Raw genomic sequence first — 13,250 nt, forward strand, 5'->3', positions numbered from 1 at the left:
TGACACCAGGCCCTGAAGGGTCAGAATGGTCTCCATGGTTCCATCAGGCCCCACAGAGTCATAATGGTCTCTGGGTCCATGAAGCCCCGCGGTGTCACCATGGCCCCTTGGTTCCATGGGCTCCAGTGGTGCCACAATGATCCCCTTGGTTCCATGAGGTGCCCACAGTGTCACAGTGATCTCCATGGGAAGGAAAGAACCGAGCCCCAGTGTGGCAGGGGCAGCCACCAGAGGCCAAGGCCAGACAGACTTGACAGTACTGACAGATTTTGGCTGGGAGCAACCCTTGGATATAGGGAATTTTAGAGGTGGCATCCCAGTTTCTGACATGGACACCTGGAGGAGAAGGATGGTTCTTTTATGGAGGAAGGAATGGATGGAACACCGGTGTTTGAGGGGCAGATGAAAGACAGCCATCAAAGGCCTAAGGCAGCCAGACCTCTCTGTCCTGATAGCTTTTGTCTGAAAGCAACCCTTGGATATAGGGAATTTCTGAGGTTGAATTCCATTTTTGGTCATTTCTTCATACATAAGGACAGTTCATTTCCATAGGAAGGAAAGCAGCAAGCCCCAGTGTTTCGAGGCAGGTGAGAGACAGCCCCCAAAGGTCCGAGGGCAGCCAGACTTGTCTTTCCTGGCATTTCACTTGGGAGCAATCATTGGCTGTATGTTGTTTTGGAGGTGGAATCCCAGTTTTGGCCATGGGCGCCTGGTCAAGATAGATGGGTTTTTTTCCCATGGGTAAGAGAAGCGTGCAGTCCAAGTGTTCTGGAAGAAGATGAGAGGTTGCCTTAGGCCAAGCCAGCGAGATCTGGCTTTCCTGGCCCCTTTTGTTTAGAGGCTGTCCTTGGCCATATGGCATTTCGGAGGTGGAATCTTAGTTTTGGCCATTACATTAGGAAGGAAAGCACAGAGCCCCCATGTTTCTGAGGCAAATAAATGCCAGCCCTCAGGAAGACAAGGCCAGCCAGACTTGCCAGTCCTGGCAGCTTTTATCTGGGAGCTATCCTTGGATATAGGGAATTCTGGCATCAAATGCCCAATTTTGGCCATGTGCCCCTAGTTGAGGTGAATGTTTTTTTCCCATAAGAAAGAAAAGCACATGGTCCCAGTGTTTCACAGGGAGATGAGAATTGGCCCCTGGGTGGTCAAGGTAGCCAAACCTGTTCCATGTTCCCTTGGTTGCGTGGAACCCCACAATGTCACAATGATCTCCTTGGTTCCATGAAGCCCTGGAGTGTCTCAATGTTCCCCTTGATTCTGCAGTGTCAGAGTGGCCCCGTGCTTCCATGAGGCCTTGCAATGTGTCTTAGTTCGACAAGACAGGAGTCTGTGAAGGAGGTCAAAAGCCTCCTGTGCAATGGAGAAGGTAAACCCCCTCCCTCCGAATTACTAGGATTTTTAAATTAAAAGGCTCTCAGGCAAAGATATGGGAATGGGAATAACAATTCTTTACTAGGAGAAAACTAGATAACAATTTAAAAAGGCAAATGCAATCGGTACAAACAAAACTAGTGATAAAGTCCAGAACCTGAGGATTCGGGGTGCTGGTAGCAGTCCGGTCAAAATGATAGCTGCTCCTCTTGCAGTGGCTGATGAATTGCAGCTGAAGTGGTGAGCTTTAGAAGGGTATAGTTTTCTCTGAAGATCTGGTGGCAGTTGGGCTGGTCTTCCTCTGCGCCGGGGTTGCCTCCGAGCTCCGCCGACGCTGCCTCACCGCGCTCCAGCTGCTTCTCTGGGAATCTCGCCGAAGGAGCTGCTTCTCGGGAGTGCTGCCGAAGGAGCTGCTTCTCTGCGAAATCCCGCAAAGAGAGAGCTGCTTCGTCTCCCCAAAAGCTACCCCTTTATACAATAAAAGAGTGCTTGGCTTCCCCCTCTGGGTGGAACATCTCACAATGGGATGGTGTTATGTTACCAGCCCTGCACTGAATCAGTCAATGGCCCATTAACAAACCATTACCTCTTCGAGCAAACCATTCTTCTTGAGAGATAACAAACCTGCCCAACTTCCAACAGATGGCAAATAGAATACAAACTTATCTTATAACCCAGGACACAATTGCACAATGGCTTAGTGGTTCCACAGACCCCTGATGTGTCACAGTGGCCCCTCGGCTCCGTGTGCCCTCACTGTGTCACAATGGCTCCTCTGTGACACTGCGGCTGCACAAGGTCACCATGGACCCTTGGTTCCTTGGGGTCTCTGAGTTCTCAATGGTCTCCTTGATTCCATGAGGCAGCACAGTGTCACACTGGCCCCTTGGTTCCATGAGGATCTACAGGGTCACACAGGTTTCTGACATTTGTCCTTGCTGCCCCTCACATCCCCCCTGCCCCACAAACAGCCCCGAGCCACCCGTGAGGGACAGGCCCTGCTGTGCCAGGCTGGGCTCAGGGCTTGGCCTTTCTGCTTCCCCCAGCCAGCCCAGGCCTTGCTCAGCATTGCAGTTCCCTGCTCTGAGCCTTGGGCTCCCTGCAATCCTGGTCTCAAGGATCTGCTCTCACCAGTCCCTGGAGAGCCTTTGGCAGTCCCTGCCCTCAGTGGGGCCCAGTGATGCTCGAAGGGACTTGGAGTTTTGCTTCTGACTCCTTGAGCAGCTTCTTCAGCCTTCTCTCAGTGCCTGAGGATTCTGGACTAAGCCCCAAATCCACCATGGGGATCATCAAAATGCAGGAATCCTTCAGGGGCGCTTTGTCTTCATCCAATTGTCTGCAAATCTCCTGGGCTTGTGCAGCTGATTGGAGTCAGTTTGGAGTCCTTGTAAAGGAAGAAGATTTCCAAGTGCACTTCCTGAATTTTTTTCTTTAATCAAGTGAGTATTCTTAGTTTCCAGTTCAGTGAAGAGCTGATAGAAGCATTCCCCAGGTGATCTTGATGCTCAGTGTCTCCTTAGGAGGTCTGGGCATGTAGAAGAATGAGCCCCTTGAGGACTGACCCTGTTTGGACAAGCTGCTCCTCACCCCCATCCTCACCATGTCTGACATCGCCCACCTGGCACTGACATTCCTGTGCCCTGCAGCAGAACCTTGTCCCTGAGCTCTGCAGCTCCATGTCCCAGCCCATTGCACCGTGTCCCACCTGCTCTCCTCAGGGCTCTGCCTGCATACTGGCCCAGGAGAAGTTTTCCTCTTGGGAAAGAAAGAACGGAAAAGCTTGATCAGGTTTCCTGAACAACAAACCCCACTCAGGAACCACCTGCTCAGTACAGGCTGCCTGGAATGGTGTCACCTTTCTACAAGGAACAGTGTAACCAGAAATGATCTCTGAAAGCAGAATTCTCTGAGTCTCCCAGCTGAATTCTCTGTCCCAGCCCTTTCCCTGGATCTCTGTTGCAGATGGAAGCTGCTGGTGCCATCCTCACTTTTAACCTCTCTTTGGAAGGCAAATAGATGTTTGCAGCTGTGTTAAGCAGGATTTTCTCAATCTTTCTATAAATCTTTTGTGCTCCTCATGGAACGAAGGGGCCATTTTGGCACTGAGTGGGTGACGTGGAAGCAAGGAGTCAATTGTGACCCTGGGGTCCCATGGAACCAAAGGGCCATAGTGACACATCAGGGCCACGTGGATCCAGTGGTCCATTGTGACACTGTGGATCCAAGGAGACCATGGAGACACCCCCAGAACCTCATGGAACCAAGGAGTCCAAGGTGACCCAGCAGGGCTGCATGGAGCCAATGGTCCATGGTGACACAGCCCATCCAAGGAGGCCATTTGGACACTGCAGAAGCTCATGGAGTGAGGTGGCCATTGTGACACTGAAGAACTTCATGACACCAAATATCCGTGGGGACACAGCGGGGCATCATGGAACCCAGGAACTGCTGTTGCAGTTTTGAAAACTCCTGGAACCAGGGCCTGTTGTGGCACTGCAGCACCAACACAGCTGCTGCACCTTGTCCCCTGCCCTGCACAGCTCCTTGGGAGGCACGGCAGGAGCAGCACCCTGAGAGCCTCGGGAATGCCCCTCTGGGATCCATGGCACACACTCCCAGGGGCTGGAATTGCAGTTCCCTTCCAGGAAAAATGTTCCTGCCCTTGAAGGAAAAGCTCTTATGGAAGAGCCAAAAGCCAAGTGGAGCGAGATCTTACAGTGACATTTCACTGCCAGCCTTCATAATTTCACCCGTAGTTGTTGCAGCTCATGGATTGGGAATGAAATCAGGGCAGGGTCTTTGGTGGGAGCTGCCCTGAGTCAAGGGAGACACTGAGAGAGAAACAGAGCAGGTAAAGAGAGGCAGGAGAGAAAGGAGGTGTTTTGGTTTGGAATGACAGGTGTCTGCTAAGAAAGGCAGGGGCCTCCCCTGAAATGGAAAAATGTAGACTCTTTCTTTCTGAATTGCTATAAATTGGAAATTAAGGGGGGCTGTTGGGTAAAAATATGGGAGCAGGAATAATAGTTTTTTATTAGGGAAGAAAATTAAAAGATAAACATTTCAGTTAACTGAAACAACACTGACAAAATCAGAATACAACCTGACACCCTGTTGGACAGGGTGTTGGTCACAGTCTAATTGGAACTGTGGGTGCAGTCCTCCAGGAGTGTCAGGTGTGGTTCTGTTGGAGAAGTGATCCTGTAGGAATGGAAATCTTCTTCTGAAGAGGAAGGGGCAGCTGTTCCTCTGGGAAAATCCAGCCCAGAAAAAGATGTGTTGGTGGGCCATAATCTCAAGACTAGATGCAGGTAGGAATGCTTGGCTCCTCCCTCTGGGCGGAGCATCTCACAATGGGATGTTACAGTTCTTATCAGTCATGCTGTGACATTCAATGGTTCATTATCAGCAGATGTCTCCCCTGAGGGAGGATTGATTGTGGAAGAGATAAGGAAAAACTGCCCACTTAACACAGGACAACTGCCATACAGATGGCAAATAGAACACATCTTGCTTTTCAGTCAGGGACAGGAGGACACAAACAAAATCAGCTGAGGAGGCGGCACTTTGAAAAGTAAACCAGAGCTGACAGAAAATTAATGGGACAGAAATCAATAATTCTGATAGTTTTATTTATTATCAAAATAAATCACACTCGCCCAGCCCCACACAATCCCGATCCCACAACCTCAAATTTGGATCTCACTTCTCCCAATCTCCTTCCAACTCTATCTCACCCTGGAGGCTGAGGAATCAAATTATTTTGGCATGGGACTGAGGTGGGAACCAGCCATTTTGAGGTGGGATTCACCTATTTTGGGGTAAGATTGAGGAGTTTTGAGTGGGATTGAGTCATTTTGAGGTGACAGACCAATCCACCTTGGCATTTGGAATGGAAAGGTATGGAAAATACTACCAGATATCCCCCAAGAATCCACAGATCCTCCAGAATATGTTCCCAAACCATAAATTCCACCTCAAATACCTTTTAAATGGTGGGATTTTTGACATGTCTGGTCAATACTCTTTTTAGCCATTTTTAAGGTGTTTTTAAGTGATAAAGACAAATCAGAAGAAAATTGGGGCCAAACCAAAACCAGAGACCCCTTGAGCATCCTCTGAGCACTGGACAAAACGAACTCAGCAGAAATTAAACTTAACCCTCCATAAAATGCCTTGAGGAAGATTTGCTCTTCCCACAAGTCACTTGTGATGTGTTCTGGTTTGAAAGTAAAACCAGTGAGAGACTCCAAGTCAGAAATACAATTTATTGGGAAAAGGGGAAAAGGACAAAAATACATGCAATAATACAAAGGGAAAGGCTACTGACAAAGTCAGAATACAACCTGGCCAGCGTGCTGGTAGCAGTCCGAATTGGAAGAGCTGCAGTCCTCTTGGGATGGCAGATGTAGTTGCTGTGTCTTCTCAGAGAACCTGTGGAAAGGCTCCCCTCTGTCTAGAAATCCCCAGTTTTATCCAGGTGGGAATGCCTAGCTCCTTCCCTTGGGCAGAGCATCTCACAATGGGTCATTATGAGTCACGAGGTGTGTCCTTAATCACCTCCTCCTCCTGGACGGTGTTATCTCTGAGTCATGTGGCCAGGCATTGATGGGGCCATTAACAGCAGATAAGGAAAACTGCCCCGAGGCAACTCCTACTCAGATGGTAACAGGAAAATGTTTGGTTTTTTTTCTTCAGTCTTGGACAATATTGGATTGCTTTCTCTGTAATATTGATTAGTTAATAATCAATGAATTATTGATACTGGATCAATTTATTTGTAATGGTTATTAATTAATGACCAATAATCAATCATGAATATTTGAGTGATTTCTTTGTAATATTGTGAAAAATGCAGATTGAATGATGCGCTGCTATTGACTATTGATAACTCCCTGCCATTGATTTATAATAATCTGCTATTGATTATTTATAACTCCCTTCTATTGATTATTGATAACTCCCTGCTCTTGATTTGGATGTGTGGAGATGAAGGAACAATGGGAATGGAAATCTCCTTTTTTTTCCTTTTTTTCCCCATTTTTTTCTCCTTTTTTTGCCCTTCTCTCTCCCATGACAAAAATGAAGATTTGCTGAAAAATCATTAAAATGGGAAACAGAACTTTTTTAAAATTGCTTTTTTAAAAAAATTCAGTGAACAATTGGAGCTGGGTAATTGGTTCTTTAATGACTTTAAATTCGTGCTTTGGGTTTTTTAATCAATGCTTTAAAAAAGAACCTTAAAATCCAAACTGGAACAAACTCCCCAAGTGTCACCAACCCCCCCGGTGTCCCCAATGTCCCCAAATGTTCCCAAATGTCCCCAAACCTCCCTAAATGTCCCCAAACTCCCCAACATCCCAAAATCTCCAGAAATGTCCGCAGATGTTCCCAAATGTCCCCAATCCCCACTCAGGATGCATCGGTTTGTGGGGGATGTCACCCCCCCCACCCCCCGGTTTAATCTGGAAATATTTGGGGACATCTTGGGGACAATGGGGGGACTTTGAGACACTGGGGACATTTGGGAACATTTGGGGACATTGAGACATTGGGGACATTTGGGGACATTGGGGAAGTTTGGGGAGCTTGGGGACATTTGTGGTTGGGGACATTTTTGGGGGGGGTTGGGGACATTTTTGGGGGTTTGGGGACATTGGAGCTGTCACATGAAGAGCCCCCCTGGAGTGAGAGAGAAGAGGAGGGGACACATTGGGACATTGGGGACACCTGGGACATGGGGACATGGAGATGAAGGGGGACACCGGGGACATTGGGGACACCGGTGTCACCTCCCCACCGAGGGCCACAGGCGCAGGCTGAGCCCCCCGATGACGAAGGCCACCAGGGCCATCCCCGCCATGTCCTCCACACTGGGCATGGTGGCACCTGTGGGGACATTGGGGACACATCACTGACACCACCGGATGACACCAACACCCCTGGGTGGCACTGAGCCCGTCCTGGTGGCACCGGCCACCCCGCAATGTCCCCAGCTCGCTCTTGATGTCCCTTAGGAGATCCCAGCCCTGTCCCCAGTGTCCCCAACCCCATCCCAGCTGTCCCTATCTCCATGCCTGTGTCCCCGACCCTGTCCCCAGTATCCCCAACCCCATCCCAGGTGCCCCCAACCCTGTCCCAGATATCCCCAACCCCTTCCCAGGTGTCTCCAACCCTGTCCCCAGTGTCCACAACTCCATCCCAGGTGTCCCCAACCCTGTCCCCAGTGTCCCCAGGCATCCCTGGTGTCCCAAGACCCTCCAAACCCCGTTCCTAATGTCCCCAAGTGTCCCCAACCCCACTCCTGATGTCCCCAACCCCATCCTGGTGTTCCCAACTCTATCCTCAATGTCCCCAACACCATTCCTGATGTCCCCAACCCCATCCCAGGTGTCCCCAACCCCAGTCCTGGTGTCCCAAGACCCTCCACACCCCATCCCTGATGTCCCCAGTTGTCCCCAACCGCATCCCTGATGTTTTCAAGTCTCCCAAACTCCATCCCTGATGTCCTCAGGTGTCCACAAACCCTGTCCCTGATGTCCCTAATATGCCCAGCTGTGCCCAAACCCTGTCCCTGATGTCCCCAGGTGTCCCCAAACCCCGTCCCTGATGTCCCCAGGTGTCCCCAAACCCCATCCCTGATGTCCCCAGGTGTGTCCTCAGGTGTCCCTCACCTGCCACCACCACAGTGACCCGGTGTGGGGTGTCCCACGCCGCGTGTGTCACCAGGCAGCTGTAGCTGTCCCCCGGTGCTGCCGCAGCCACGCGCAGCCCCGCGCTGCGGCTGAAGGTGCCGTCGGCCGCGCGCCGGTGCCCGGAGCTCCAGCTGGGCCCCAGGGTGGTCACCAGGCTGTCCCCCGAGGTGTCCCCCGGGCGTGGCCGGGTGTGTCCGTGGGCGCGGTGTTCCCAGCGGATCTCCACGTCCAGCGGGAAGAAGCCGACGGCGTCGCAGCGCAACTCAGCCGGGAGCCCCGGGGACAGCCGGGACGGCAGCAGGGACACCCGGGGAGGGGCTGGGACACGAGACAGTGAGCTGGGGATACTGGGAGGGACTGGGAGGGACTGGGAAGGAACTGGGAGGGACTGGGAGGGAACTGGGAGGGAACTGGGACATACTGGGAGAAGACTGGGACATACTGGGAGGGAACTGGGAAGTACTGGGAGGGACTGGGACATACTGGGAGCCCCGGCCCCGCCCATTCCCGGCACTGACCAATCACGTGCAGCCGCAGCACCTGCTGCACCTGCCCGCGGGGCGTGCTCATGGAGCAGATGAAGGCGCCGTCGTCCGACACCGAGAGCGGCGGCAGCTGCAGCGACACCTCCCTGGCGCCCCCCGGCGGCTGGGAGGACCGAGGAAACGTTCGGCCTCAGCGGCGCCCCCCGGTGACCGGGAGGACCATGGCCATGCCCAAAAACCCCCAAAAAATGCCCCCAAAAACGACCCCCCTAAACACAAAAAATGCTTCCAAGCCCCCCCACAACAAAACCCCCCAGAATCACTCACCGAACCCCCCCAGGACTTCCCAAAAATTTTCCCTGAAAAATGCTCCCAAAACTTTCCAAAAACTGTTCAATGCCCGCAGTGCCCCCTAGCGGCCGGGAGGACCGAGGCTTTCCAGTGCCAGCGGCGCCCCCTGGTGGCCAGGATGACAAAAGCGGTTTCATGCCCCCAGCGCCCCCTAGCGGCCGGGAGGACCCAGGCTGCCCAGTGGCGCCCCATAGTGGCCAGGAGGCGGCCGGGAGCACCCGACACCCCCCGCTCGGTGGCGCCCCCCGCTGTCCCCGCAGGGCTCCGCAGCCCCTCCCCTCACCTGCGCGGTGCCGGGGGGGCTCCCGTGGCCCCCCAGGAACAGCAGCACCCCCGGCGCGGCCTCGGTGCGGTGGGCGGCGGCCGAGTCGAAGGCCAGCAGGCGCCGCGTGGCGCCGTGGCGGTGCCGCAGCCACTGCAGCGTGAAGGGCTCGGCCGGGGGCGCGAAGGCGCAGTGCAGCCGCCCCGGCGCCCCCAGCAGCGCCCGTGTCTGCGGCGTCTGCGTGGACACTAACAGGGACACTGAGGGGTGGGACAGGGCGTCAGGGGTGTGGGGACATCGGGGACACTGGGGACATCGGGGATGTGGGGGGATGTCAGAGACATTGTGGGGCGGGACAGGGTAGTCATGGGGTGCGGGGACATCGGGGACACTGGGGACATCGGGGATGTGTGGGGACATCAGGGACATCGGGGATGTGTGGGGACACTAGGGACATCGGGGACACCGGGGATATGGGGGGATATCAGGGACACTGCGGGGTGGGGCAGGGCATCACCGGCGGGGGGACACTGGGGACACTAGGGACACCGGGGACATGGGGATAATGGGGGACATGAGGACAATGGGGGGACATCGGGGACAAGGGGACAATGGAGATGTGTGGGATAATGGGGACAATAGGGGGACATCGGGGACATCAGTAGCATCCGGGACATTGGGGAAATGTCCCCGATGCCCCTGATGTCCCCCCATTGTCCCCATTGTCCCCCAGTGGGGGGACATCGGGGACATCAGAGACATTGGGGATAATGGGTGGACATTGGGGACATCAGGGACATCGGGGACATGGGGACAGTGTGGGGGCATCAGGACAGTGGGGTGATGTTGTGCATGTGAGGACAATGGGGACATTGGGATATTGGCATGGGGAACATGGGGTGACACCGGGGACGTTTGGAGCCGTGGGGCGGCAAACACAGAGGTGACAAACACAGAGCTGGCAAACACAGGTGACACAGAAGTGACAGTGACACACAGGTGCCACACACAGGTGACAGTGACACAGGTGACACACAGAGCTGTCCCCGGTGTCCCCTCACCGTTGAGGAGCGGCGGGTCTCCTCCCCGCTGCTGCAGCAGCGCCGTCCCCTCCCCCTCGGGTGTCCCCAGGGCCAGGAGCCACCAGCGCGTCCCCAGCCCGGGGTGGCACTGCGGGGACCCCGGGGACGTCCCCGGGGGTGGCAGCAGCGGCGCCGTGGGGCTGAGCTCGCACCGGGGGGGCAGCCGGGAGGGACCCCAAAATTCCCCCAGCACCCCCAAGGGGTCTGCAGGGAAAGGGAAAGAGCAGGGGGTGAGCTGCACCCCAAAATCCCACCAAACACCCCCAAAATTCCATCAAATCCCCCCAAACTCCCCTCAGCACCCCCCAGGGGACTGCAGGAAAAGGGAAAGAGCAGGGGGTGAGCTGCACCCCAAAATCCCATCAAATACCCCCAAAATTCCATCAAATACCCCCAAAATCCCCTCAGCACCCCCCAGGGGACTGCAGGAAAAGGGAAAGAGCAGGGGGTGAGCTGCACTCCAAAATCACAGCAAATCCACCCAAAATCCCCCCAAAACCCCCAAAAATCACCCCCAACCGCCCCCCAGGACCCCACAAAAAAACACCAAAAATTTCCCCCAAAATTCCCTTAAAACCCTCCAGGAGTCACCCCAAAACAACCCCAAAAAATGCCCCCAAAACCCCCTAGAATCCCCCAAAAATGCCCCCAAAACATCCACAGAACACCCCAAGAAGCCCCCCAAAATTGCCCTCAAAAATCGCCCCCAAAAACCCCCCAAAATCCCCTGAAAACCGCCCCTGAACCCCCCCAGAAAAACCCCCAAAAGCCCCCAAAACCCCTCAAAATCGCCCCCAAAACCCCCAAAAATCGCCCTCAAAATCGCCCCCAAAACCCCCCAAAATCGCCCCCAACCCCCCCCAGGACCCCCCAAAATCACTCCCGAACCCCCCCCAGGACCCCCCAGAAGCCTTTCCCGCCCCCCCCCAGAACCGCGGGGGTCCCCCTCAATTGGGGGGTCTCGCACCGATGACATCGAAGGCGTTCTGGGGGTCCCGCGGGGGGCCGGGGGCCGGGGGGGCCTCGGGACCCCCCAGAAGCCGGAGCAGGGCCCCGCGGGGGGAGGGGGCGCCGCGCTCGTCCAGCAGGGGGCAGCGCAGGGCGGGGGGGGGGTCCCCAAAAACCGCCACCCCCCCCCAGGCCAGGAACAGCCCTGGGGGGGCAAAAATATGGGGCTGGGGGGGGCTTGAGGGGGCAAAGAGGGGATGTGGGGGGTCCTAGGGGGTCTGGGGGAATTTGGGGGGGATTTTGGGGGTCTTGGGTGGACAAAGAGGGGTTTTGGGGGGTCATGGGGGGTTCTGGGAGCGTTTTGGGGGCATTTGAGGGGAGTGTGGCGGAATTTGGGAAGGTTCTAGGGGGCTTTCGGAATCCAGGGGGGGCTCTGGGGACTCCTGGAGAGATTTGGGGGCGTCTTAGGGGGCATTTCGGGGGAGCCTGGGGGGGATCTGGGGGGGTCCTGGGGTGGTTGGGGGGGTCCTGGGGGGCGTTTAGGTGGTCCTGAACAGGTTTTGGGAGGTCCTGGGGGAGTTTTGGGGGAGATTAGGGAGGTCGTGGGGGATTTGGGGGGATCCAGGGGGGGTCCGGAGTGGTTTAGGGGATCCCGAGGGGGTTTGGGGGGTCCTGGGGGATTTCAAGAGGGCTTCGGGAGATTTGAGGAAGATCCGGGGAGTCCTTGGGGGGATTTAGGGGAGTCCTGGGGGGGTCTGGGGGAAATTCGGGAGTCCTGGGGGATTTCGGGCGGTCCAGGGGGACCTGGGGGGCCTTGGGGGGAATTCGGCAGGTCCTGGGGGATTTTGAAGGGTCCTGGGGGGGGTCCGAGAAGGGATCTGGGGGTGCCGGGGTGGGGTATAGGGGGATCTGGGGGCTCCTGGGGGACTTTGGGGGGTTCCTGGGGGATTTTGGGGGGTCGCAAAGGGGTCCTGGACAGGATTTGGGGGGTCTTTGAAGGATTTGGGGGTGCTGGGGGGGGGTCTTGGGGAAGATTTTGGGGTCCCCGGGGAGATTTGAGGCAGTTTTTTTTTTTTTTTTGGTGGGGGGGGGGAGTGCAGGAATTTGGGAAGTTTTGAGTGGGGAATTTTGGGGGTCCCGGTTCCGGGAATGTCCCGAATTTGGGGGTTCCGATTTTTGGGGTTATGGATTTTTGAGGTTTTCCGAAATTTGAGGGGATTTCCCAGGATTTGGGGTTGAGGGGGGGGGGGCGGGGCTCGGATCCGCCGGGATTTGGGGTCGGGGCGGATTTGGGATCCCGATTTTTGGGGTTTTTCGCCCCTTCCTCACCCGCCAGCGCCAGCCGCGCTCCCGCCATCGCTTTCGCTTTCGCTCTGGCCCCGCCCCAAAACCGCCCCAAATCCCCAAAACCGCCACAAAATTCCCCCCGGGGGCTCCGGCCACGCCCCAAACCCCAAAATTCTCCTCAGGGACCCTGGCAGGACCGAGCCCGTGGCACAGTGACCCACGCTGCAGCACTCGGAGGGGGCTGTGCCCAGGGGATGGACTCCGCTCCGAGAAGTTCCTGGAGAAGTCTCGGCCGGGAGAGAGCGCAGGGTGCAGCAGGGAACGACTCCTGTCCCTGAGCAGAGGGAGAAGCCCCGGGGGATGAGCTGAGCATGGCCCCATTCCCTGTCTCCTGCCCTGCCGGGGGAGGAGGTGCAGCTGGGAGCAGGGAGGCGTGGGGAAAGCTGCATTTAAGGCTCTGCACTGACTTCTCCTTATCCTGCTCCGAGTCTTTGGAGTTTTCTGCCAGAAATCTCTCCCCTGCCCCACCCACCCACAGGGCTTGGGGCAGGTTTCCCTTTTTGGGGGAAATCAAAGCGAAGAACTGATGCGCTAACGAGGGGCAGGAGAAGTGAGGCTCCTGGGCTTCCCGCAGAGGCGGAGGCACGGGAGGCGCAGGGCCGGGAAAGCCGTGGCGGGAGGCGCGGAGAAGTTTGTTTGTGTGGGCAGCTCAATCCCGGCTCGGCCCGGGCCCGTGCCGGGGCTGTTCCTCATCTCCGGCTTTCCCCTC

General features: G+C 55.8%; 1 protein-coding gene across 1 annotated transcript; it reads right to left on the reverse strand.

Annotated features, from left to right (window-relative positions):
* Positions 1–5,625: 5,625 nt before the first annotated feature.
* Positions 5,626–13,039, reverse strand: LOC144246399 (tapasin-like). Its single transcript, XM_085581166.1, has 7 exons — positions 12,524–13,039; positions 11,214–11,399; positions 10,226–10,450; positions 9,186–9,424; positions 8,585–8,714; positions 8,046–8,384; positions 5,626–7,260 (listed from the first exon to the last, which is right to left on the reverse strand). Exons 1-7 carry the CDS (start codon positions 12,549–12,551, stop codon positions 7,160–7,162), a joined length of 1,248 nt encoding a protein of 415 aa, XP_085437292.1. The 5' UTR covers positions 12,552–13,039; the 3' UTR covers positions 5,626–7,159.
* Positions 13,040–13,250: the final 211 nt, after the last annotated feature.

This window comes from Lonchura striata, chromosome 5 (assembly GCF_050655825.1).
Source record: "Lonchura striata isolate lonStrDom1 chromosome 5, ASM5065582v1, whole genome shotgun sequence".
Taxonomy (NCBI): Eukaryota; Metazoa; Chordata; class Aves; order Passeriformes; family Estrildidae; genus Lonchura; species Lonchura striata.